The 24,211-nt window shown below is 38.0% G+C and overlaps 1 protein-coding gene across 2 annotated transcripts in view; it reads right to left on the bottom strand.

The window, feature by feature from the left end:
- LOC131052155 (uncharacterized) overlaps positions 1 to 24,211 on the bottom strand; it is a 170,216-nt gene that overhangs the window by 18,574 nt on the left and 127,431 nt on the right. For both annotated transcript variants that reach the window (XM_057986756.2, XM_057986757.2), the window contains exon 3: positions 17,741 to 18,625. In XM_057986756.2, the coding sequence (XP_057842739.1) occupies positions 17,741 to 18,625 (885 nt within the window). The remainder of the gene's footprint in view (positions 1 to 17,740; positions 18,626 to 24,211) is intronic.

Raw genomic sequence — 24,211 nt, 5'->3', positions numbered from 1 at the left:
CGCACTCTTTGTTCGCGATACAGGGAGGGGTCCAGGGGCAACGCCCCGCAAGGCCAAAAATACTTTTATTATTTTATAAAGGCGTCGGGTGTTATTTTTCTATTGGCCCACGTCCAATTAGGGTTACCCCTTAACCCCCAAAAAAGTCAAAAAGGGGGGGGGTGACGCTTCCCCGTGGAACATTGTGAAAAACAACCCTTCAAGAGATATTTCACTCCCTCAGTTATGCCAAATAAAGGCAAAAAAATAAAAATAAACTATTTTAAAGCTTGCATGACGTTTTTTCTGGGTTGCGCGAGTCAATCTAAAAGACTCGCGAGTCCGTGCAAAAGACTCGCAAGTCTTTCAGATGGACTCGCCAGGACTCGCCTCGCGAGTCCTTGGCGAGTCGACTCGTGGCTCCCATGGGCTCGCGAGTTCGTGGCGAGTCCACGAGTCTTAAAACTATGATTAGAATAAAAAGTCAAGGACACTCTACCCTCTCTTGAACAAAATCACTACGTGTGCCAAGATTGCAAAGAAAGACCACACGACAACTCCAAGGTTTATATGTGCGAACGGGTGACTTTATGTTGGATAGCTTCCTTGATTATGTATGCTGAAATACAAGGGGGACTTACGCTTGGCTTGTTATATTCACAATGAAGATCTAAACAATGAAGCTCTATCACTTGGGTCTTGGATCATGGACTTAAAGAAAACTGAAAAGGAGATAAGGGTTCAGAAGTTCTAATCTATTCCTAAGAATTCAAGAGACGACATTGACTTGGTGAAACCAATAACCACACTTTACCTCGCCATGCTAGGACAACTGCACAAAGTGGGTGCAATCTTCAAGGGGTGTGCTTATGATTTTCACGTCATGAATAACTACCATCAAATCGAACAATATTTATCCAGAAAGAAGTTAAGCATCCACAAAGTAAGCTCAGACTAACTTTACACAATGAACAAAAATCATTTGTTCAACAAAAGTATGAGCAGAAGATTCACCATAAATCAATACTTATCAGATCTTGCATTCGTCTAACATACATAAAATAAAATCTAAACTATGATGAGGGATAAGAACCATGCAAACTCCAAAATAAGAGAAGTAATCACCATCAATTTGAATATTGCATTACTTATTACTTTGGCAGTCGTAAACAACAATTTACTTATCTCAACATGTTTTGCAACATGCTCCCATGTTTTACAAATGGGGGGTGAGCTCAATTTATAGGCTCTTCAATTACAATTCAATGGCCAAGATTGACTTCGAATCAACGGCCAAGATTACAAAATAAAACCCTAATTAGGGTTTGTTACAACTAACTACCTCTTGACCAATGAGAAAATTACATTTGGGGACACTTGTCCTTCTTGCTAAATATAAACCAATAATAAAATAAAAGGTTGTTGAATTGTGGAGTGTGCCTTCTAGAAGCCTTCGTGGATAAGTCAGGTTCATTGAACCTGGACATGTTGACTTGGAACAATATGATTGGTTGGATGATGACGAGGCACCACCTCAGCATGTTGGATGTCCTCTTTGGTCGCTTTGTCCTTCTTCTATGTACTTGCCTTTAGAATATCTTTCCTTGCTGACGACTCTGTTCTTTGCACTTGCTTCTTCCTAGCTTTGATCTCAAATTCCTTTTGAGATTTTGATCTCTTCCTCTCACCTGCATTTGAATCTTTGAGGTCTGGAACTCTCCCCCTGGGGAACATGTCTGGACTTGAAGTTATTAAAATTTTCTTTCCTAATTGCTTTGAAATTTCTCCTGCTTGAACTGGATTGATGTTATCCCCTTGGATTTCCTCTCTAAATTCTCCAATTTGTGTCAAGAAATTGTCCAAGTATGGAAATTTGTTTGGAATACTATTCTTGTCACCATCTAATTCTGATTGGGAGCTTGTCTTCAATTCCTCAGGAGATGAAATCCTTTAAGAAGTTGCCCTGATTACTTCAATAGGTCTGGGATTGTAGATGAAATCCCCCAAGAAGTTCGAAATTCATTTTTCTATATCTTCACCAAGTCTAAGGACTTTTCTTTCTTGATGCCTTGAAATTACTTCAAGTGCCCTGGCTTTGGAGAAGAACTGCCCTGTGCTTTTGCCACAATGGAGGAATTTGGAATTTTCTTTGTGAAGTATTTCCCATACTTAGCCAAATTTTGGCTATTCAATTTCATTTTGTACTTCATGTGAACCCTCCAACACTTAGCCAAGATTTTGGCCATCTCTATGCTTGAATGAACTTTGCCTGTGGATTTGCCTTCAATTTTGTATTTGGCTTGTGCTAAGTAAGGTAGATTCCATCCTTTGGACAAGGATTTTATTCATTTCCTCTTTACTTTCCCTCTTTATTCTTCTTCATTCTTCATGTTTCCTTTCCAACACTTAGTCAAAATTTGACTCTTTTGTTGTGGAAAATTCCACACAGCCATTTTTTTTTTTTTTGTTTCCTCTTGGCAAATTCCAACACTTGAGTCAGACTTTGGAAATTCCTTTCGTTGCTTGGGTAGGACTTTGAAAATAATTTTCCTTTCTTGAACTTGGGAGAGAGCAACCTTTCACTTTCTAAGTTGAGAAAGAATGAGAATGAAAATGACAAGTTGAAATTGATAAGAGATTTGAGAAGTTCGATCCTTTTAGCATCTTTACATTTTTGGTAGATTCATAGAACCTAGTCCTCTTCTCATCTTCCTTGAAATGGCAACTCAATCCCTTCAAAAGACTTCAAAAGAAAGTTTCTATTTTTGCTTCTTGGCGCCTCTTCACACCTTGTCCTCATCTCATCCATGTGTTGGCAAGGAATTTTTTAGATTCTTCACGTGTTTAGGAAATTTCTCTAAGTGTTGGATAAATCTTTGAAAAATAATTCTAAGTGTTGAGTGAAATTTTCCTCCAACTCTGGCCAAACTTTATCCATGGCGAATTTATGTATTTCATGCCATGTCAATTTCTCTCTTTTCTTGGCAAACTTTCTACCCCTTCAAAAACTGTTAGGGTGGACTTCATACTTTACACACCATTTGCCATGGCATGGCGGACTTTTCTATTTGCAAGCCAATCTTGGGCGGACTTTAGCTGTTGTTGGACATTGTGCATGGCGAACATCATGATCAGCAAGCCACTTTCTTTGTTAGATGGGCAAACTTCATGATTTTGAAGCCAATATGCATGGCGGACTTTGTAGCTGTTTAGACGTTCTTATCTCCCCTTGGGTGGACTTTGTAATTGTCAAGCCATTGTGCATATGCTAGGGCGGAGTTTGGGCTTTGCAAGCCAAGTGTGGGTAGACTTAACAGCTTGTATGCCATGGCAAACTTTAGGATTGTTGTGCCAAGGTTGGGCAGACTTGGATTGACCTTGGACATTTACCTTTGTTCTCTCCTTGGGCAAGGTTCATGATTTCCATGCCACTTCTTCACTTTGATGCCTAGGCAGAGTTCAACCTTTGCAAGCCAAGTGTTGGGCGGACTTGGCACTTGGTTTGCCATCCCCTCTTTTCCTTTCCTTGGCGGATTTTATGAACCCTTTGACAATCCTTGTTGGGCGGACCTTATGGTTGGTTGGACAATATGCATGGCGGACTTCAGCATGGCTTGGATGTTTTCCCTCCCATCTAGATGAAATTCACACTTGGCAGGACAAATTAGCATTCCACCTTGGGCGGACTTCAACATAGATTGGACATTTCCAACTTGTGGTATGGCGGACTTGACACTTGGTCAAGCCAATTGTATGATTTGTCTAGGTGGACTTTGCCATTGCCTAAGACATTGTCTTGCTTTGTATTGGTGCTTAGGCAAGACATTTCCTTGACATTTAACCAAATTTTGAAATTTTATTCTCCAAGGTATCAACACTTAGCCAATTTTCTGAATTTTTTTCTCCCCAAAGTATCAACACTTAGCCAATTTCTGAATTTTTCCTTGCCGGACTTTGCACTTGTGTTGGACGTTCTTCTAAGGGAGGGCGGACTTCATGATGGCTTGGATGTTGGAAATTCCTACCTTTTTTGCCATGAACACTTGGATGAATTTTCTCGCTCAATAATTCACATCTGTTTGGTACATCTGGAACAACACCCTGTCTGGAGATTTTCCCTTGCTTTTTACACTTGGAGACACAAATTTTTGATTTCGAAGATAGGAACCCTGGTGCCATGACCTGAGTGACCCAATCCTAGGTCAACTTTCAAAAAAGTTGAAAAAAGCAAAAAAAACAAAAAAACAAAAAGCAAAAAAAGCAGGCGAAAAAGTTGCTTTCCAGATTGGTCCCAAAGTGCCAAAAAAATAAAAATAAAAAAAAAAGCAAAAAAGCAAAATCCCACAAAAACAGGAAGGTGTCAGAATTGAGCCTAAGCAATTGCATTTTTATCCTTCGGGCCTTCTGAGCACTTTGATGGTGTCCAAACACTATTTGAAGCATGATATCCCTATTTGGCTCGGATGACTCCCTAAAAACTCTAACTCTTCATTGCAAAAAGATTGGTGATTAGTTGTTGTGATGCCAAAGAAAAACCCTAAAAAGCAAAAAAAAAAAGGGGGTCCCCATTTGCAATGGGGCGATGTGTGAAAAAGGTCACAACATGTAGGAATTACATAACAAAAACTAGCTTTTCTACCTTGTTGATAAGCTCCTTGTAAAAAGGAGATCAAGAACTTTGAAAGGAAAACCATTACTAAATTAGAAATTGGCAATGACCTCATCCACAACTTCCCTTGGTTGCACATTGAACATATATTTGATTGGTTTTTCAGTATGATGAACTGTGAATTTCCTTTTCCCCCTTGGTTCCACTCCACTCACCTCAAAAGACAAAAATAGAGGTGGTCTACCCGAACCTAATGGTGTACAAAAAATTGTTGGCGTTATGATGCCTCCTTGAAATAATTTGATCATCTCAGCCCTCTCCTCAAGTGTGAGTTTTCCACTGGGTCCAACCTTTCTACCATGTGTAAGTAAAAAGTGTGCATTAACCCTTGTAGTGCTGCCCTTCTAATCCTTTGTGCCAATGTTGCATTCCAATGCCAATTTCCACCTGAATTGGCTACTTTGTCTATGTCAAGTAATGTTATGAATTGGCACAAAGGAGTTCTCTTATTAAATAGGCCTTTGGCATACGGTGCCAAAAACTCAAAAGGGCAATCCTGTTGTAATGCACTCCCAATCAAATTGTTCGTGCATGTGGTTGAGTTTTGTCTGCCCTTAGTTGATTCCTCCTCAATTTCATTACCCAAATCAAGGCCATAATTGGAAATGAATGAATCTATTTTGACCTTGAAAATGGATACGAAAAAAAGTAGTATGGATGTAAAAACAACAAAAGTTTGAATACATCTCAACCAAAAAATGAAATATATGCACTCGTGAAACTTTACATTTCTTAATAGAAAAAGGATTTATAACAATATTTTTAATTAAGAAGATAACTGTAAAGTCACAATTCAGTTTCCAGATTATATAAACTTTCAGATTCAGAATAATAACCCAGGAAGCATCAATCTTTCTTATTTCATTAATCATTCCTTACATACGCCAATCAACAGGTCCTCTTGTTTTGCACAATAATATACATGGAAATGACCAGATTCATGAATCAATCAATATGAAATCATACAGTAATACTCATCTGCTCCTTAACTCTCTGCTTGTTTGTTATCATTGGTCAGCGACACATGAAGTGGCTCCTGCACTCCATTCTATCTCACCCTCCATAGTTTGGGCCGTGTGAGCAAGTAATGGTAGACTCATTTACTCCTGCAATTATCCAATCTTGAATATATGACTCCTATAGGCTATTTGTCGTCTGCGATGTGCAACAAGAATATGCCGTAGTGTGCTAGAGATATCGCCTAAGGTTGTAGCCGACTAGTAGCCTCCCAGGTTGGCCTCCAGAAAGCTATTTATTTGCTCAAAAAAATACTTCGATCAGTGAAGTAGCAGGGTTTCTGTCCCACTGCTATGAACCTCTTAGGTTTGCATTTGATATGGCAGTTGCATTCATTTAATACACAGAATAATAAAAAATTCTTCGATCCCTTAGCTATCACTATCAACCAATAGAAATACCCATTCTTTCCAAGGTCAGCTTTAAGAGAATAACTGCCCAAGCATAACAAAGTCAGCCAAGAGCCATTTTTTAATAATTATATTTATTAATGACTTTATTTATTATTTATTTAATACATTATTTATTTATTTAAAAACATTAGCAAAAGAGAGCCAACCTAGCTCCTAATCATGGACATCACAGTTTGCCCGTCCCAAATGTTGTTTGTCCTTTAGCAACTTCAGATTTGGAAGCCCAACGATTTCCACACCTTCCCATGTTGCATCGTTTGTGTTCTCATCATAGAGTACCTCTATATAGTGTATTTGTCCCTTTTCCAAACACCTATGCCTTGGTTACCATGGTTCTCTACATGTGAAGCATCGCTTTTTCCTTCATAGTTCATTCTTAGACACCTCCACTTGGTTTGGCTTAGGACGTAATCTTGGGGTGGTAGCGCACTGTTCTAAAAAGGTTTCTTTGACAAAATAGGCTTGGAATTAAATCTGTCCTTGGTCACTAAATCTTCAAAATTTGGAGCTCTTTTGATAGCTTCTTGCAATGATCTCAGATTAAATACCCTTACTAAACCTTTAAGGAGTTCGGCTAGGCCTTCCACGAAGAAGACTATAAGCATTCTCTCTGACACATTAGAAATCATCATTGCAAGCCTCTGAAATTCTGCTACATAATCTTCCACCTTACCCTCTTGCTTCAGCTGTGCTAACTCCCTAAAATGAGTTTCTGGATCTCTCCTATCAAACCTTTCTATCAATCTTTGGTTGAAGTCTTCCAAAGTGGTGATTGAGTCATGCCCTTGGGTTACCATGCCATGATAACACCATTTGTAAGCCACTCCTTCAAGATGCAAGGTGGCAAATTGGATAGCCTCTTCTTCAAACATTGGATTCAAGGAAAAATGTGTCTAATTTCTGCAACAAACCTTTGTTGAGGAGCTATTAGATCCATCAAAGGTTGGGATAGTGATATTTCCAAATCAGTGCTGAATGTCTTTCCTCTCTTCATACCTTCTCCTCCTATGCCCATTCCTTGTCTTCATCTCATAGAATTTTGTGAAGGTCATATTGCTATGTATGGTAATGCTTAAAGCATTGTATTAATCATGGATCCTTTTCATTTCACCTTCATGGTCAGGTTGCTCTTCCTCACTACTTGCTGCTCCCTCTTTTTCCAAAAATTCGGCCCTAAAAGTTTTCATATTTTCTGAAGCTCTCTCACCACCAGAACTGCTCCTTCAGCTCCATTTTGTAGAGGTCTTCCAGTACTCAGTTGCTGATTCATTCCCCTTAAAATTTGAACCATCTCCATCATGGTATCTGTTGACGTGTATTTTGTACACCATCATACACAGAATAAAATACCAATAGGCATCTTATCCTCTCTTGAGAAAATAGTCTCTAACTGCTGAAGATTCGCATAAAGGATCAGTTAGGTAGACTCCAAGGTTCTTTTAGTAGGGTCTCTACGTGTGGACAAGCTTCCAGCGGTATGATGTGATTTGCTGTTTCCTTCAAGGGGTCTTATGCATTCCGAAAGCTCAAGATTTGCTAAACTAAGAAGCTTTTCAAAAAATAACAAAAGGATAGGGTTTGAAAGAGGTCTAATCTAATCTAACCCTATGAATGACTTAGTATGGACAAGACTTGGCAAGATTCAACCAACTTCAATTTTGCCATAAGATAACAACTCAATTGAAATTAGTGCGATCTTCTAAGGTAATAAACTGATATCCAATGCATCAAAGATCATGGACACTACCACGAAGGTACATATCCAAGATACAATAATGATTGAAGATTAAGGGATTCAAAGTATTCTCCAGTCGACCACGCAAGGCGTTCCTACAATCAGCAAGAAGCTAGTGGTTTGGATTACGAATCCTACCAAAGATTAAGTCTCACACTATGTCCTTCAAATTTAACAAGCTACTTCGATTGAGCACGATTCAAGTAAATCAAACAACCATGAAGATAACTCAAGAAATTTGCAACAAAACACCATAACTTCAATATTTTATTGATTTCCAAGTCATCATGTACAACAATTGCTTGAATTTCTCTCTTCAAAACTCAATCTTGCTACAAAATAAAATTGCTTCTAGCTCTAATCTCTCTTCTCTATTACATCAACTATTGACTATTACACTATTAACTACTACCAAATGAAATGAAAAATGGGGGTATAAATAGCATCCCCAATTACAATGAAAGGTCCAGATTGAAAGTAGATCAACAGACAAGATCATGACACCTAAACCCTAATTAGGGTTTGTTACAAATGGCCTCCTTTTTACTGAACAATATTAAATGCATAGCCAAATATTAAATTTTGGCACAAAAACCTAGGAGACATAAACCAATGAGAAATAAGATGTCATGTCATCTGTAACAACCTTTCATCTAGAATCTTATTCCCTTTCCAATTCTCTTTCTTAGCATATGCAATGAATCTTGAAACGATTCCTTCGATTTCTGCGATTGGAATCTCGGGAAGATTCTTCATACTCTCTTCTAAGTGGATGACCTGATCGAATGCATCTAGAAGAGCTGCGTCCCATGAAGGTTCAAGTTCCTTCGTCTTTTCAATCAGGAGCATGGTGGCAAACATCTGATCATACTGCTCATCTGTAACATTTGCGTCCTTGCAAAAGATGATCTTGATTCTATCCTCTAGTTCCTGCATATCCACATCTGTCTCGACCTCGATCCTTCTGCCAAGAATGGTATGAAGTACCTCAAATACTCTGTCCTGGATCGGATTGATCACCTCCTCAACTTGGCTACATCTAGTACTGATGTCTTCAAAGAAAACATTCTTCATATGGAGTAAGGTTGACCAATGGAACAAACTGTGAGATTCTCCCTCCAAGATCTTCTCCTGTGCTAAAATCTTCCTTGAAGTATGTCTAATAACTTTCAAGACAGGAATGATAACATCCTTGGTATGGGCAAATGCAGCTACTGTTATCATCAAATTGTGGATCATCTCAAGAACCTGGATAGCTTGATGAATAATCTTCATCATCCTTGTTACAAACTCTATAGCCACTGTATGAGATCTATCCATCCAATTACTTGTACGTTGGACCATGTTCCTGAATCTTTCTGCTTCATTGATTGATTGAAGCGGCAATGCTTGTACTGGTGATCTAACTGGATCCTGACGTCCCAAAGGTTCATTGATGTGACTGAAATATGTCCTCCATGCACCGACCTCTCTCTCAAGCTTCCTATTCTTCTCCATTTCTTCTCTAAGCTTGTCTTTCAATGCTTCAAATGAATCGGTAGCATCATCTAAAGTCTGTTCTGCAGTAGATGGTCCTAACTCAAAAGTCTGTATATCATATTCTTCTGCTAGGATCTCACCTTCATATTTGTCTGCTGCCGGTGTAGCTATCTGCAATTTCCTGGATCCAGTCTCATCTCGAATCATCTTGGACATCTTGGTAGCCTTTCTCTTCTCTGTTACTTCGTGTGAGCATCCAACAAGGCTCTCTAAATCAATTGCATTGTCCTCGTCCTCTACTACGATCACCTTGGTTAATCTTTCCTTCAACCAATCTGGGATAATTGATCTTGTTTCTTGAACTTGAATCTCTTTATGCACTATTTCTTCTTGTCTGGGAGGAGATGTTATTTCATTGTCTTCTTTGTCTTCATCTAACTCATAGTCTTGGAGAGATCCATCGGGTGAACCATGTTGTGCCTGTCCTTCTTCCTGCCTGTCATTCTGTACCATAGACTCCATGGATTCTTCCATTTGAATTGTTCTCTTCTCTGGTCTAGAAGATGTACCGGATGAACGATCTCGGTTAGCCTCTTGTTTCTTCTTGGAAGATTCTCTATTTCCAGGTCTCTCTTTCCTCTTCGAACCTCTTGAATGGAGATTGCCCTCACTGGCACATCGAAGGTTTCCTTCACCTGAATTTCTAGGATTAGGATTGCCTTCACTCACACTAGCTCCACCTTCAGCAGGTTTCTCTTCCAAAGTGAAAGTCATGGCTATGCCTTGTTCTCTCAATTTCTGATGCTGTATGTCAACCCATCTGCGAGTACAAGACAAAACTGGTGCCATCAAAGTATCTAAATCCACGACCTCGGGCTCATTCCAATCTAACCTCATTGTTTTGCTTTCTCGATCATAGGAAGACTGGATATGTCTGCCACTGTCCTGAGCTTGGTCAGCCACTCTGTAAAGCCTGCATTTCCTGATGAAATCCAAAGGTAATCTAGAATGCATCTTTCGTTTCACTTCAAGATCATCTAAGAGATTCATCATAAAATCTTCAATCTGATACTCATGTCTAAACTTTCTGCCGACCGTCTCCTCTAAATGTCCATGTGGATCAAAGCTTTCTCTCAAAGCAAAAGATGAAAAAGAATACAAGGCTAACTCCTTCTCTGCGTCATCCATGGCTAAAGCATTAGGACATACCTCAACTGAATTACCCAAAATGATAGGTACTGGAACTCCATTCTGATGTCTGTGTCTGAATGCCTTCACATATGCTGCCAATTGTCTTGTTACTTCAAGTAACACAATTCTGTCTGTCGGATATCTCGGCAACATGTATGGTGGTAAAGGACATCCATGCACTCTAATATAAGTGAACTTGGGAAACTGAATGAACCAAGCGCCGTACCTCTTTATGAATTCCTGGGCATCCTGAGATAACCTGTTGTGAATTCCACCTTGCAACATCCTTGTGATGTTCATCGTGAAAGTATCATTAACCAACTTATAGTTGCTCCCTGGCGGATGATGCAAGTAGGCATAGGAATCACAAGCTCTGACCTCGCCGGGTCCTCTTCCAATCACTCCTCTGTGAGGTAGTCCTACGTACTCAACACTCCTAATCAAGGCATAAATGACATATGAACTCATGTGGAAGGACTTAGTAGCCTTGAGTCTCCTCAACTGTACGTCTAAGCAATGGCTAATCATCCTAGCCCTATGTATCGTACCTTTCCCTTGAACAATCACCTGGATGAAGTAAAACATCCACTTCTCAAAATAGAAGGCATGAGGGGCTCCTGTAACTCGGTTGAGCATGGTAATCAAATCTCTGTACTCCTCTTGGAAATCAATCCTGTGCGGTGTGTTCGGGACCTTGCTCAGACGGGGACGGCTCTTAAGTAGCCAGTTCTTATTGATAATGCTTAGACAAGCATCTGGATCATCTTCGTACATTGATCTGGCTCCTTCTATGCTCTTGTATATCATGTCCCTGTGCTCTGGAAGATGGAAAGCTTCACTTATAGCTTCCTCTGAAAGGTACGCCAAAGTGTTTCCCTCTTTGGACACGATCGTCCTGGACTGTGGATCATAGTGACGAGCACATTCGATCATCAACTCATGGTACTGAATAGCTGGAGGAAATCCGGCCGCCTTAATGATGCCACTCTCTATTATTCTCCGGGCGACAGGTGATGGCTTGCCAATGTAAGGAACCTCTCGAAACTTCTTCGTGCTGAAGTTGCCTAAGTTTGTATCTCCAATGTGGCTCCACTTCGACACGATCTTGGTCTCCACTTCTTCGGTCTTCTGATCTTCTTTCATGAGAGCTGAGCGACTGGTGGATGCTCCCGCCTTCGGGGTCGCCATACCTACACAACATTTCATAATGAGAACTAGATTTTGCAATAAATAACATAGATTAGAGGGATAAATTTTAGGAATCTTCATGATAAGTCTTTGAGTTATCATTTCCTAAAAAAAACGATTGAGCTAGGAATTCAAAATTCAAAATTCAAAATTCAAAATTCAAAATATGACGATGAATAAATGAAACAATAAAATCAAATCGCCATACCTCAATAGAGAGCTAACTCTAGAATGCAAAAAGAACAAAATTCGCCTAGGCAAAATTGAGGTATAGATGGTCTTCAACGTGATCTCCTCAAGATAATAATTTCGCCACCTTTTGTGTCCTTGACGTGATCTTCAAATTCCCCTTTAACGTGATCTTCAAGCCTTGGCAAATTCGCTCAATATAGATTCGCACCACCTTGGAAGTTACTAGCACCACCTTGGATTGATAGTTCGCACCACCTTTGATTAATAAACTCCAAATCGCACTTTCAAACACAATTTTGCACTTTCTTCCTCAAGATCGCATGTAAGATAGGTAAAACGATGATGTGAAAATGAAGATTTCACTCTCCCTTTATAGCGCTCACCTCTCCACTCACCCCCAAGGCCGACTTGGTAAAAAATAAGGCAAATTTAAATGATTTTAAATAAATACAAGGGCCGACTCTCTCCAAACCAAGCGCTCTTTTTAATTTTTTAATTAATTTAATAATCAATTATTAAATGCCATCGTTTTTTAATTAATAAACTTCGATTTTTTTTTACAAGGCAAAAAATAATTAATTAATACCAAGCGCAATATTTAAATGCCATTTTTAATTAAAATATCGATCTTGCTAGCATTTAAATAAATTCAAAAATGTTTATTTGAGCGCCAAAATATTTTGAAAATGAAGTATACGTACCTCATCGCCCTGGTCCCTTGGAGAGGGACAGGAGCGATCCACTATTTTGGTTATGATTCTTGAAATTTTTACGTTCAAATTTCCCATCTCCACGTTCAAATCAACCATTTTGTCGGGTCCTTAGAGTTTGAATGTCTTGCTTATGTGAGCAAATGCCTTAGGATGTATCATCGCCCTGGTCCCTTGGAGAGGGACAGGAGCGATCTCCATGTCCTGGCTCAAATTTGTAAACATTTGATCTTCGTTCTTCGTTCATTGTCTTCCAAAGGTCGTCCTTAACTTCGCCAATCCTTGTATTGTCTTGATTTTGAAGGAGCATGAGTGTTTTTAATGAAATCGCCTTGGTCCTTGTCCAAAGGACAGGAGCGATATAGACTCCTTAGCTTGATTGATAACATTTGGACGTTCCAAACTTTGATATATCACTTTCAAAAGACGCCTTGAACCCTGTATGACCTTGTGAAGTCTTGACTTAACGTGATTTTTGCATGAATCGGTCAATACTTTCAACATCGCTCTGGTCCCTTCCTGAGGGACAGGAGCGAAGTTCAATATTTTGAGCTTGTTCTTGTTTTGATCAACTTGCAATTATCTTCAACGCGTGAAATAAAGTCCCTTGATTCCCCTTGGTTGCTTGAAACTTGCTTAACTTTTGAAATCTATGCCTTTATGGAAATATTGCTCTGGTCCCTTCCTGAGGGACAGGAGCGAAATGGGAGTCTTAGTGCAAATTCCTTCAACGTGGCGACCTTTGTAACCTTATGCTTGATGGAGATGCCTTGAAATGCCTTTGCCACCTTGTTCCTCGTCTTAGAATGTCTTGAACTTGGAGGAACGGTTTTAAACTTGAATAAGAAGCAACAAACTCATTGTATTGCCCTGGTCCCTTGGAGAGGGACAAGAGCGATCCTGCTCTTGTGGGCTTCATTTCATTTCGTCATCTTCAAAACTTATATTCAACGGATTCGTAATATACCCCTTTATTCATCCATGCCTTGAGATCGATTGTAACTTGGCAAGAAAATCATCTATAACAAAAATCGCTCTGGTCCCTTCCTGAGGGACAGGAGCGAACTTAAGCATTTTGGTCCTTTGTTGGCATTTGGCAATCTTCAATTTATCTTCAATGAGTTCATTTCACCTCTGTCCTTGCCTTCAAACGTAAACTTGACTTGATCTTTGCCTGAATTTTGCCCTATGAAGAATATCGCTCTGGTCCCTTGGAGAGGGACGGGAGCTACAATGTACTTCGCCCTGGTCCCTTCCTGAGGGACAAGAGCGCTTTTGGCATCCTAGACCATTTTTCTTCATGTTTGCTCTTCAAGTTATATTCATTTGACAAAACATCTCCCTTTGGACCTCTTCAAATTGTTAGGTCATTAAAATCATGCAAGGACAAAGCAATATTTGATTTGTAGCTCCGGTCCTTCACTGAGGGACAGGAGCGATTTTGCTCCTGGAGGCACCTCTGTGCTTGTGAAAATCTTCAATTTATATTCAATGGAAAGATCACGCCTTTCTCTATCATTTCCAACTCGAAATTCACCTTGACCCTGCAAGGGCAATAAGATATTCGAAAACGAGCTCCGGTCCTTCACTGAGGGACAGGAGCGATTTTGCTCCTACAGGCCAAAATATCATGATTTTACACATTTTATCACTTCACACAGCGAAAACAAATCATTTCCAATGCCCGGGATCAAAAATCAAAAAAGTCAAAATTTGGTCAAAATATTCAATCGGACAAAAATTCACATTTCATCATCAACACTTAGACAAATTTAAGCTCTGCATTCAAAAATTCCAATTGAAAATAGACCATTCTGGCGAAATCATTGCATTCAAAATTTGCATCCTTCGAAAGGAAGCTCAAAAGCTCTCAAAACTGACTGGATTCTGGCTTGAAAAGACGTTAATTAAAACCCTAAGGGTTGACCCTAAATCCAGACAACTGACTGACTAACAAAAATCCTAAAAGCGAAACGAAAAGCGAGCGAAAAACGAGCAAAAAGAGGGGGTCCCCATTTGCAATGGGGCGATGTGTGAAATGGTCACAACAGTATCCAACATGCTAATTTGGAACTCTTTGGTCTCCTTAATGAATTCTTGACAATTTGCCTCTTGCCTATCACCCATGGCCTTCTTTTCTCGCTATTGGTATCTCTGATCTCTCTCACTCATTAATCCATAGGCTGGCAGAATGCCAAGATCCGATACCACTAAAATATACCCACTTGTGAAACTTTACAATTCTTAATAGCAAAAGGATTTATTACAATACTTTTTTAGAAAAAGAAGATAACCCTACAGACACAATTTAGATTCCAGATTATATAAACTTGCAGATTCAAAATAATAACCCAGTAAGCATCGATCTTTCTGATTTCATTAATCATTCCTTACACCAATCAATAGGCCCTCTTCCTTTCGCACAATAATGAGATGTGTGGAAATGGCCAGATTCATGAATCAATCAACATGAAATCATGACAGTAATACTCATATGCTCCTTAGCTCTCCTGCTTGTTCGCTATCATTGGTCAACAACACATGAAGCGGCTCCTGCACTTCGATCTATCTCACCTTCACCAGTCAAGGTCGCATGAGCAAGTAATGGCAGAATGATTTCTCCCGCGATTATCCAATCTTGAATATATGACTCCTATAGGCTTCTTGCCATCTGGGATATGTAGCAAGAATATGCCAGAGTGTGCTGGAGATATCACCTTACGCTGTAGCCAACTAGTAGCTTTTCTAGTTTGCATCCAGGAAGCTATGCATTCACTCAATGAAATACTTTGTTCAATAAGGTAGCAGGGTTTCTGTCCAACCACTATAAGCCTCTCAGGTTTGTGTCTGAGATGGCAGTTGCATTAGTTTAATGCACAAAATAATAAAAACTTCTTCAACCCCTTAGCTATCAATATCAACCAATATAAATACCCATTCTTTCCAAGGTTGGCCTCGAGAGAATAACCGCCCAAGCATAACAAAGTCAGCCAAGAGCCATTATTTAATAATTACATTTCTTAATAATTTAATTTTATTATTTATTTAATACTTTATTTATTTATTTAAAAACAATAGCAAAAAAGAGTTGTCCCAGCTCCTAATTGGGGACATCACAAACAAAAGCAATTTTTTTGCAAAGCAAAAAATAAATAAAAATAGTAGTTTTTGCCACCAAAGACAATAAAGAACAATTTTTGCAAGTTTGAACAAGTTTAAAAAATAGTTTTGAAGGTTTGAACAAGTCAAAGTTTGCAAGTTTGTAAGGTTTAGAGGTTTGAAAAACCTCACATGATGTATGTAAGTTGTAACCGCAACATCGAAGGTTTGGAAAAAATAATGAAACTTATAAGCATTTGCAAGTATTTGAACTTTCAAAACAAGAACAAAATGAAAAAAAAAACACAGGGATATGTTTATCTTTTTCCTCCATTTTCTTTTCACCTCTCTTCAGCTGTTAGTTTGTTGAACTTTTTTCTTGTTTGTAAAATGCAAATATTGATAATGTGAATATAAATAATAAAGTTATTGTGGGCTAGCACAAATAGAGATAATTAATATATATTTTATGTTGGGGAGCCTTGTGGTACCCCCACAAATGTTTAGGGTTTTCAAAATTTTCAAAAAATTGAGCTTTTTATGTGTTTACAACTTTAAGTTAGATATTTATGTGATGTCATAGGGACATCAAGATGTCATAGGGTATTCCCCTTTGAAGGACATTCCTAGGAGATGTACCCATGTTGAGGAGGAATTCCTAGAGAGTCCCTAGAAAATTAAAAAAAGGGGAAGCTAGTGATGATCTGTTCCTATCTCCCTATCCCCAAAATTTACTCCGCCCAAAAAATGGCTTAAAACCCACACATCCCAGAGAACATTGATTACAATAAATCAAGTTGTGAAGCACTTCAAAAAAAATTACACTTGTAATTTGGGCCACGTCAACTTTTAAAAAGAATACGACTACACGTCATAAGGCATAACATTTGCTTAAGGTTTTGCAAATGCAGTATCAGGATGGGTGACCTCCTAGGAAGGCCAATTGCTTCAAATCTGTGAGCATCAGTTAGATGCAATTAGTGCTAAGTGTACCATTCATTCTCATGAAAGATGAGTTCTTGTTAACCACTACTCATGAAACATGGGTCAATGAGTTTGACTTGAAAACTAAGCAATTCAATCTTGATAGCAATATCATAATATTACTACACTTATTTTTATCCAAACTAATATGCCCATGTGAGGTCCCCTTTGAAAAGTCTAATTTAGTTCATAAAAATAATTTTTGAGATAGGCTTCCAAATTTTTTTATTTTATGATGCAATTGCATACAATACACATTGTTTTCTTTTGGCAAATAGGGACCAAATGTTCAACAAAGAAGAATGCCAAACCATTTTTTATCTATATTAGGGTATCTAAATGGACCCATCAGAAGTGAGCTATGTTCTAACACTCAAGGCATCAGTATCTTACTAAAAGACAACCAGGAAGAAAGAAGATGCATGCATGCTAAGAAGTATATTTTAGGATGGTAAAAGTGAATCTAATTGCATACTGCAGATGTAAGTATTCATTTTGTTATTTTAAGTGATTTATTTTTTATAAATGATTATCCACCACCATTAGGATCTCGGATCATCTAGCTCTACTTGAAGCTAACAGGATACTACTCATGGAATCAGTTCTATGACAATTTTTATGAATTTATTTTGTCTCAAAGGTTGAATCAGAATGTAAACTGCATCTCCACTTTAAACACAGTGCCGCACATCCAAAGACTTTCAACTAAATTATCATCTGGAATTTTTGGTTTATATTAGACGCCCTTAACCTCCTATGTAATAAAAACATTGGATTTGGTCATAGTTGAAGCCAAAGGTTAGTACTCTTTACAATTTCTGACTATCTTAATGGAATATTTTAATTTTAAAAGAGAAAACATTAATTGCTTCTCCTTTTCAAGCATAAGTCTGCACAACGAAAGATTTACATAGATACATCATTACCTGATTCAGTTCACTGCATTCACCCATCCAAAGTAAGAATACATTAGGCATGGAAGAGGCAAATAACATGATTTTCAAAAAGCAAATTAAATAGAGTATTTTTAATTTTTTTAGCTTCATAATTTTTTATGTTGCCTCTTAACTTTTTGCAAACTCACCTTTAGCAAAGGTTGTCCCTCATCTGACTTATGTTTCAATGATTTTAGAGTTATCAAAAGCCAAGCTGCCAAAGAATCTGATCTCTTTTGCAATGCAGTCTGTCCCATTATTTCTAAATGTTCTAGACCAAATGCCAGGGCTGCAAAGGTAAGGAGGTTGATGCTATCATCTTCTGATACAACATGGAAACTTCTACCCTGTTTTGGAGAAGCCATCAATGTCAATCTATCTGAATACTTAGCTTTTATTATGGAGTAAAATTTCCTATTGACAAGCAAAAAACCAGTGCCTGAAGGATATCCAAGCATATGATGGAAAGAACCAACAACAAATTCAGGTTGGTATAGTGACAGGTCTAAGCTTCCCAAAGGCAAGTAGGAGGAGACATCCAATAGAACCTCCCATCCATTCTGCTGTGCCTCAACAATCCAATTTAATGAATGTCGCACCCCTGATAAGCATGACTGTGCAGGGTAGATAAAAAGTCCAGTACCTCCACTATTCCATTCTTGCTTCTTCAGAAGTCTACGCAACTCTGGACCATGCATACACAAGTCTAGCTCACCAACAGGGGACATTGCTATTCTTGCACCCTTCCGAGCTGCTGATTGTACTGAATGATTCACAGAAACATGATTGTCTTGGCAAACTAGCATAAAACTGCCCCTCTGAAAAGGGTATAAATCACCAAAAACTCGAAATCCTGCTGTTGCCCCATTTGTAAATATTATGGAGTAATCCTCTTTTCTTGTGTTCAAGAGCTGAAAAAGACGTTCTTGAGTGTTTTCAATATAATATGTAAGCTGAGTGTGAGAGAAATCTGACATTGAAACTGATCCCAAGCACGGCCCCTCTTCCAATAACATATGCATATGCTCCTCCACCTGAAAGCAACCATTTAATAATAAGATATACAATCAATTAATTACAGACATTGCTCACATTCCCTTCTGGTAGTCCTAAAAAATGAATAGTAATTCAAAATTGCAATCGTGCTACAATAAAGATAACTCTTATTTAATGTTTTTATTCTACAGGAGCCTGATTAAGCAATAATATCTTATGCCAAAAACTACTGCAAGAAAATACACAACTAAATAAGTAGATATATTTTCCTATGCCGCATAACATCAAATTCAGAAGCACTACAGTATAGCTCGTAAGTTTTAAAATAATCAGTATCCATGAAAGTTGAAACATCAAAATTAAAGAGGGCATCTTTCCTTGGAAATACAAAGGGTGATGTACACTATCTCTTTGCTTGATGGTACCAGTTAAGGTTAATGAAAATGCAAGACTTAATATTGCCTTGTGTTTTTGCTCTCTACTTTGAATTTGAAGCCAAGATAATGAATGACCATAAAATGCATTCACATAGGTAATAAAGTGGTTGGTCGCTGCTGAATAAATTCTTTCACCAACAAAAATTGAGGTAGTTTTTAAAGAAAAGGACTCAATATTATCAGCCACACATTTAGCATTTTTGAAATACATCTTAATGCATGCACTGGTAAGGGCATCAGATTACATGTTAGGCATTATGGATACTTTTTCTGAATCCTTTATTAAGATATTTAGATAGCTAATATCATTCTCATTGGAAATAATTTTACGATTTACATCAAGGGTTCCTCTAAGATGTTACAATAATGATCTAAAGTGAATGAGAAATAACACAATTGGACCAATACGTGGCTAAATCACTGTGATTGTAGGAAATATGGCACACAAACTTTCTAAAGTTTGTTGTGTTTGAGCATAAATGAAGTTTTACTTAGGCAAAAAAAATTCATAAGCCACAAAAATCAGGTAGAATCGATGTGCTACATATTTTTTTTATTTTTTTTCCTCTACTAATTCAAAAATTGTTGAGAAATGCAGCGATTCGGTCTTTTCTAATGAGCCAATCTAGAACTTATAAAAGTATCCTACTATTACAGGAAAATGAAAAAAATTAGACAAATGGCCCCAAGTCCAACAATATCAAGATTCTTTGATTCTTGGAATTACATACTTCATGTAGAGACTACATTGATTTGTGTGGCCACATACTTCATGTAGAGACTACATTGATTTGTGAGGCCAACCCTGCATTTTCTACTTGCTAAAGATTCACTTATATGCTTTCCTCGATTTCATACACACCAAACTTCTAGTAGGGAAGCACATATGGAGGTGTATTCAATGGCAGGCAGAGCCCCCGTCATGTTGGAGACTGCACTATATGATGCCCATCAAATGCAGATTGGTTATTATTTTCTGTTATTTTAGAGCGCTCGAGAACACTATCTTTTCATTGCCTATGTTGTAACCTGATTAAACAAAATAAAGGATATCTACAAGATTTCCTTAAATTGCAAATGCAAGGATATTTTACAGTTAAAAGAAATAGAGAGGCCATAGACAGCCAATAGAAGAGCATACACAAATGGCATTCACACATTTGACCATTGTTGTACGAGTTTTTGCTCCAACTTGCTAGAAGTCCATGCTCAATTAAGTCCAGATAGATATGGGCACTGGATTAGGTTGTAATTATCATGGCTCAAACTCTACAAGTCTATCTATAACTTGGGAAAGTCTCAGGGATGGAACTGGCTGATGCTAAACATAAAGATTACAACCAAAAATGACTTTTTTTCTTTCTGTTTTTATATTGTGTTCAACAGGGATGCATACATGTAGGTCTAGATGATTTCTTCGAAGTCTCAAATGTCCAAGGGACTTGGAGGAGAAGTCCGCCCCCATTTTTGGCTATTTTGAAAGCTTTGTCGATGCCCCCCTTTTTGGTCTTTTTGGGGACATCCCCATATTTTATCGTCTTTTTGGGAACTTGCTGTCCTTGAGACTTCAAGTTTCCTCCCACATCAAACACAGAAAATATAGAAAAAAGAATTTTAGTGCAGTATCCCCTTTTGCAGAGTAGTGGGAATGACTTGTTTAGCCTATTTTATTCTAGCAGGCTAATTTTGGGATATCAGGAAATAAATTAAATCAATTAATTAAAGTTGTTCAATAAAGTAAATTTTACGAATAGCTTTTTTTAATTAATTTAATAAAGTGACTTAAGTGAAAATTAAAAGGAAATATTAAAAGTCACTTTATTGATGAACTTTAATGAAATATTTCACGCAGGAATTTGAAAGCTTGGATTTAATGGTTGAAGATTTGCAGTTTGTGAATACTTGCAAGCAAGAAACATTGTTGAAACAAGTGCTTTCTATATTCAGTTTATTGCATAGGAGAGGTTGGGACTTGTTGATGTGTTTTTAATGCACATGCGGACACAGAATAAAATACCCAAAAGTAGCTTATCCTCTCTTGAACAAAATCTCTCAGATGCTGAAGATTAGTTTAAGGATCACTCGAGAAGACTCCAAGGTTCATGAATGTAGGGTCACTACGTGTGGATAAGCTCATTGGTTTGATGTGATTATGCTGGAATCACAAGGGGACTTACATTCGAATGCCTGAATGCTTGATTTGCTGGAACTCGATCATCTGATGTTGCTATATGGTGATGCTTTTGATCCTAAACTAGCTTGATTTTGAAAAAATGGCAAAAGGTAAAGGGTTGAGAAGGTCTATTCTAAGGCCTAGAATGTAAGAACATAGATGAATGACAATATGGAACTCTACCGAGAGAGGTCTCACCATCAACTTGAACAATTTGACACAAGCTCAGTGCAATCTTCTAAGGACATTTCAAAGATATTCGAATCGATACCATCAAACATTGATCACCATTCAAGTTAATGCATAAGCAATGGATAAATAACAATTTGAAGTTAAGCTCATATCATTCCAGTTGACCACACAAGGCACACTTGCAATCAGTAAGATGCTAGTGGTATGGACTAGGCAGATTCCACATAAATATATTCAACATATTCCTCCACTCAATCTAATAAACATGAAAGTAAATCGAGAAGCAAAGACCATGCGAGTTGTTGAAGTAACAAAGCAAATTCACCATAACTTCAATGAAATCAATTGTTCTTTACAACCATGTTTGGCAACAATCTTTGCCTTCTCCTACTCTAATTTCTACTCTAATTGCTATTCTATTCTCTCCTATTACTAACTATTAGTTATTAACCTTTACAAATGAAGAGTTTGAGCTTTATATAGAGAGCCCATTTACATTGAACGACCAGGATTGAATCTCCATCAATGGCCAAGATTTTACAATGAAACCCTAATTAGGGTTTGTTACAACAAACTCTCCTTAGCCAATGAGAAAATTATATTCAGTGACTGTGGACCAATAGATATCAAGGGTAGGTACATCATAGTTTGTGCATCCATGTATGAACCAGGTGCATTGCATCTAGACATGCTGATGTGGACTTCATTGACTGGAGGAATGGTGACTAGGATGCCACTTTTATCTTGCACTTCGTAGACTTGATTGGATTCATCATCATGAAGGGATATCAAGAGATATCTCTCGATACTCAACATTATCTAGCTCGCTCAAAGTAGTGGTGATGGGAATTATTGATGTAGCTGAGTCCTTCTATCCTTCCTTGCTTGCCTTGGAGTGATTGTATGACTTCTCCTTAAGATCCCCACTCAAATCTTCTTCCAACCTGATCCTTTGATCTCTTTCCATACCTCCTGCAAAACAAACAATTGAGCATCAAACATATAAGATGTATGGCTTATATAATCTCTTAATTTGACATAATCTTTGATTCTAATTTTATGTGATTTTCTCCAAATCTGATCAAAGAGAATTGATAAAAATCAATAAATTCATTGTGTGGAAGATAAGTTGAGTGCCCTAGGACAAATCTGGGTTGTCTTAAGGTGAATTTGCCGGTTGATAAGCTTGTTGGCGGAGCAAATTAGCTTCTATTTGGTGCTCAAATGATGAATCTCGCCTGCTCCAAAAGATTAGACCTGCATCTCCAATGATGAAATTCAATCTTATGCTGATGGAATTTGCTGATGTTCTGCTGAAGTTCGTTGTTCAATTGGAGTAATTTGCTGGCCTGCTGACAAAATTCGGTTTTAGACAGGAATTATGTTTTGAATTAATGCTAAAATGATCCTTTTGACTTCTCTTATATATGCGATTTAGGGTAAAGGTGTGTCTTTTGGGGTATAAGGCTGACTCACTTTAAAATAACAAATCACCTTTCCCATGCTGGCCGACTTCACCTCTTGGATTTGAGGAATTTGTTTAATAAATGATTTCAAAAATTCGCTCGAGGCCTTTTGAAAGGACATGACTTTGAGGTTCGCTCTATGTCCTTTGGAAGGACAGGACCTATAATGAAAATTCGCTCTTCGTCCTTAGGAAGGACAAGACCTATAATGAAAATTCGCTCTTCGTCCTTAATAAGGATTTCGCTCCAAGACCTTGGTAAGAACAAGATGGAATTTGCTTTCTGACTTTGGCATAGACAAGACTCAAAATGTAATTCACTCCCTGTCCTTTGCAAGGATAGGACCTAAAAATAGAATTCACTCACTGTCCTTTGGAAGGACAAGGTCAAGGTAAAGATTCATTTTAAGACTCCTCCAAGGTACACATATCCAAGTTTGCTCTGGACCCTTAGTAAGGACAAGGCATGAAGTTCACATTAGGACCTTTAGAAGGACAAGGAATAAGGCATGAAAATCACTCCAGGACCCTTGGAAGGACAGGGTCAAGTTCGCTCTAGGTCCTTTGGAAGGACAAGGCTCTTGATAAGGAATTTCCCTCTCTGACCTTGGCAAGGATGGGGTCTAAATAAGAATTTCGCTCCATGTCTTTTGGAAGGACAGGGTCTTCATGAAAATTCTCGCTCTATGCCCTTTCCAGGGACATGAATTGAAGCAAAGTTCACTTTAAGGCTTCTAAGGTACATATTTTCAAATTCACTCTAAGGTCTCTATGTGAAAGATCCCAAATGGATCCTTTTGCTGTTGCTGCTGTAAATTCTTAATTAAACATACTATATTTTTGTAATTTTCCGGTGATCTTATAGAATAGACAGAAGTTGCAGAAAGCGATTGTTTCTTTTTGGGTTTTGATGTTATAAGTAAAGTAATTGATAAATAGCAACAACTGTGAAATAAAACAGTAAACAATGTTCATATGTAAGAACATTTAAGCAATCTGAAAGTACTACAAATCATACCAGGCAAATAACCTAGTTTTGTATTCTGCAAGAATCCATACATTTATTTGGAACTGTTCTCAATCAAGATTGATGCCAGATGGAGGAATATTACTGGCAACGAACAAGGAAGACCAAATAAGTTGAATACAACCCTTCAAGCCAACATACAAACAAGCCATGGTTGCAAAGGAGGTGTGGAAGCTGCTGCAAATCACGTGCCAGCTGAAATAGACCAGCCGCCCTGTTGAAACCCCCAATATGCATGTTGAATCTTCAGGACACGAAGATGTGTCTTCTACCTCTAACAATCTCTGTGCAATCCTGGATAAATCCACTGTCAACTCCTGCTGAGGGCTA

Source organism: Cryptomeria japonica, chromosome 2 (genome assembly GCF_030272615.1).
Source record: "Cryptomeria japonica chromosome 2, Sugi_1.0, whole genome shotgun sequence".
Lineage (NCBI taxonomy): Eukaryota > Viridiplantae > Streptophyta > Pinopsida > Cupressales > Cupressaceae > Cryptomeria > Cryptomeria japonica.
This window is presented reverse-complemented; position numbering and strand designations above follow the sequence as displayed.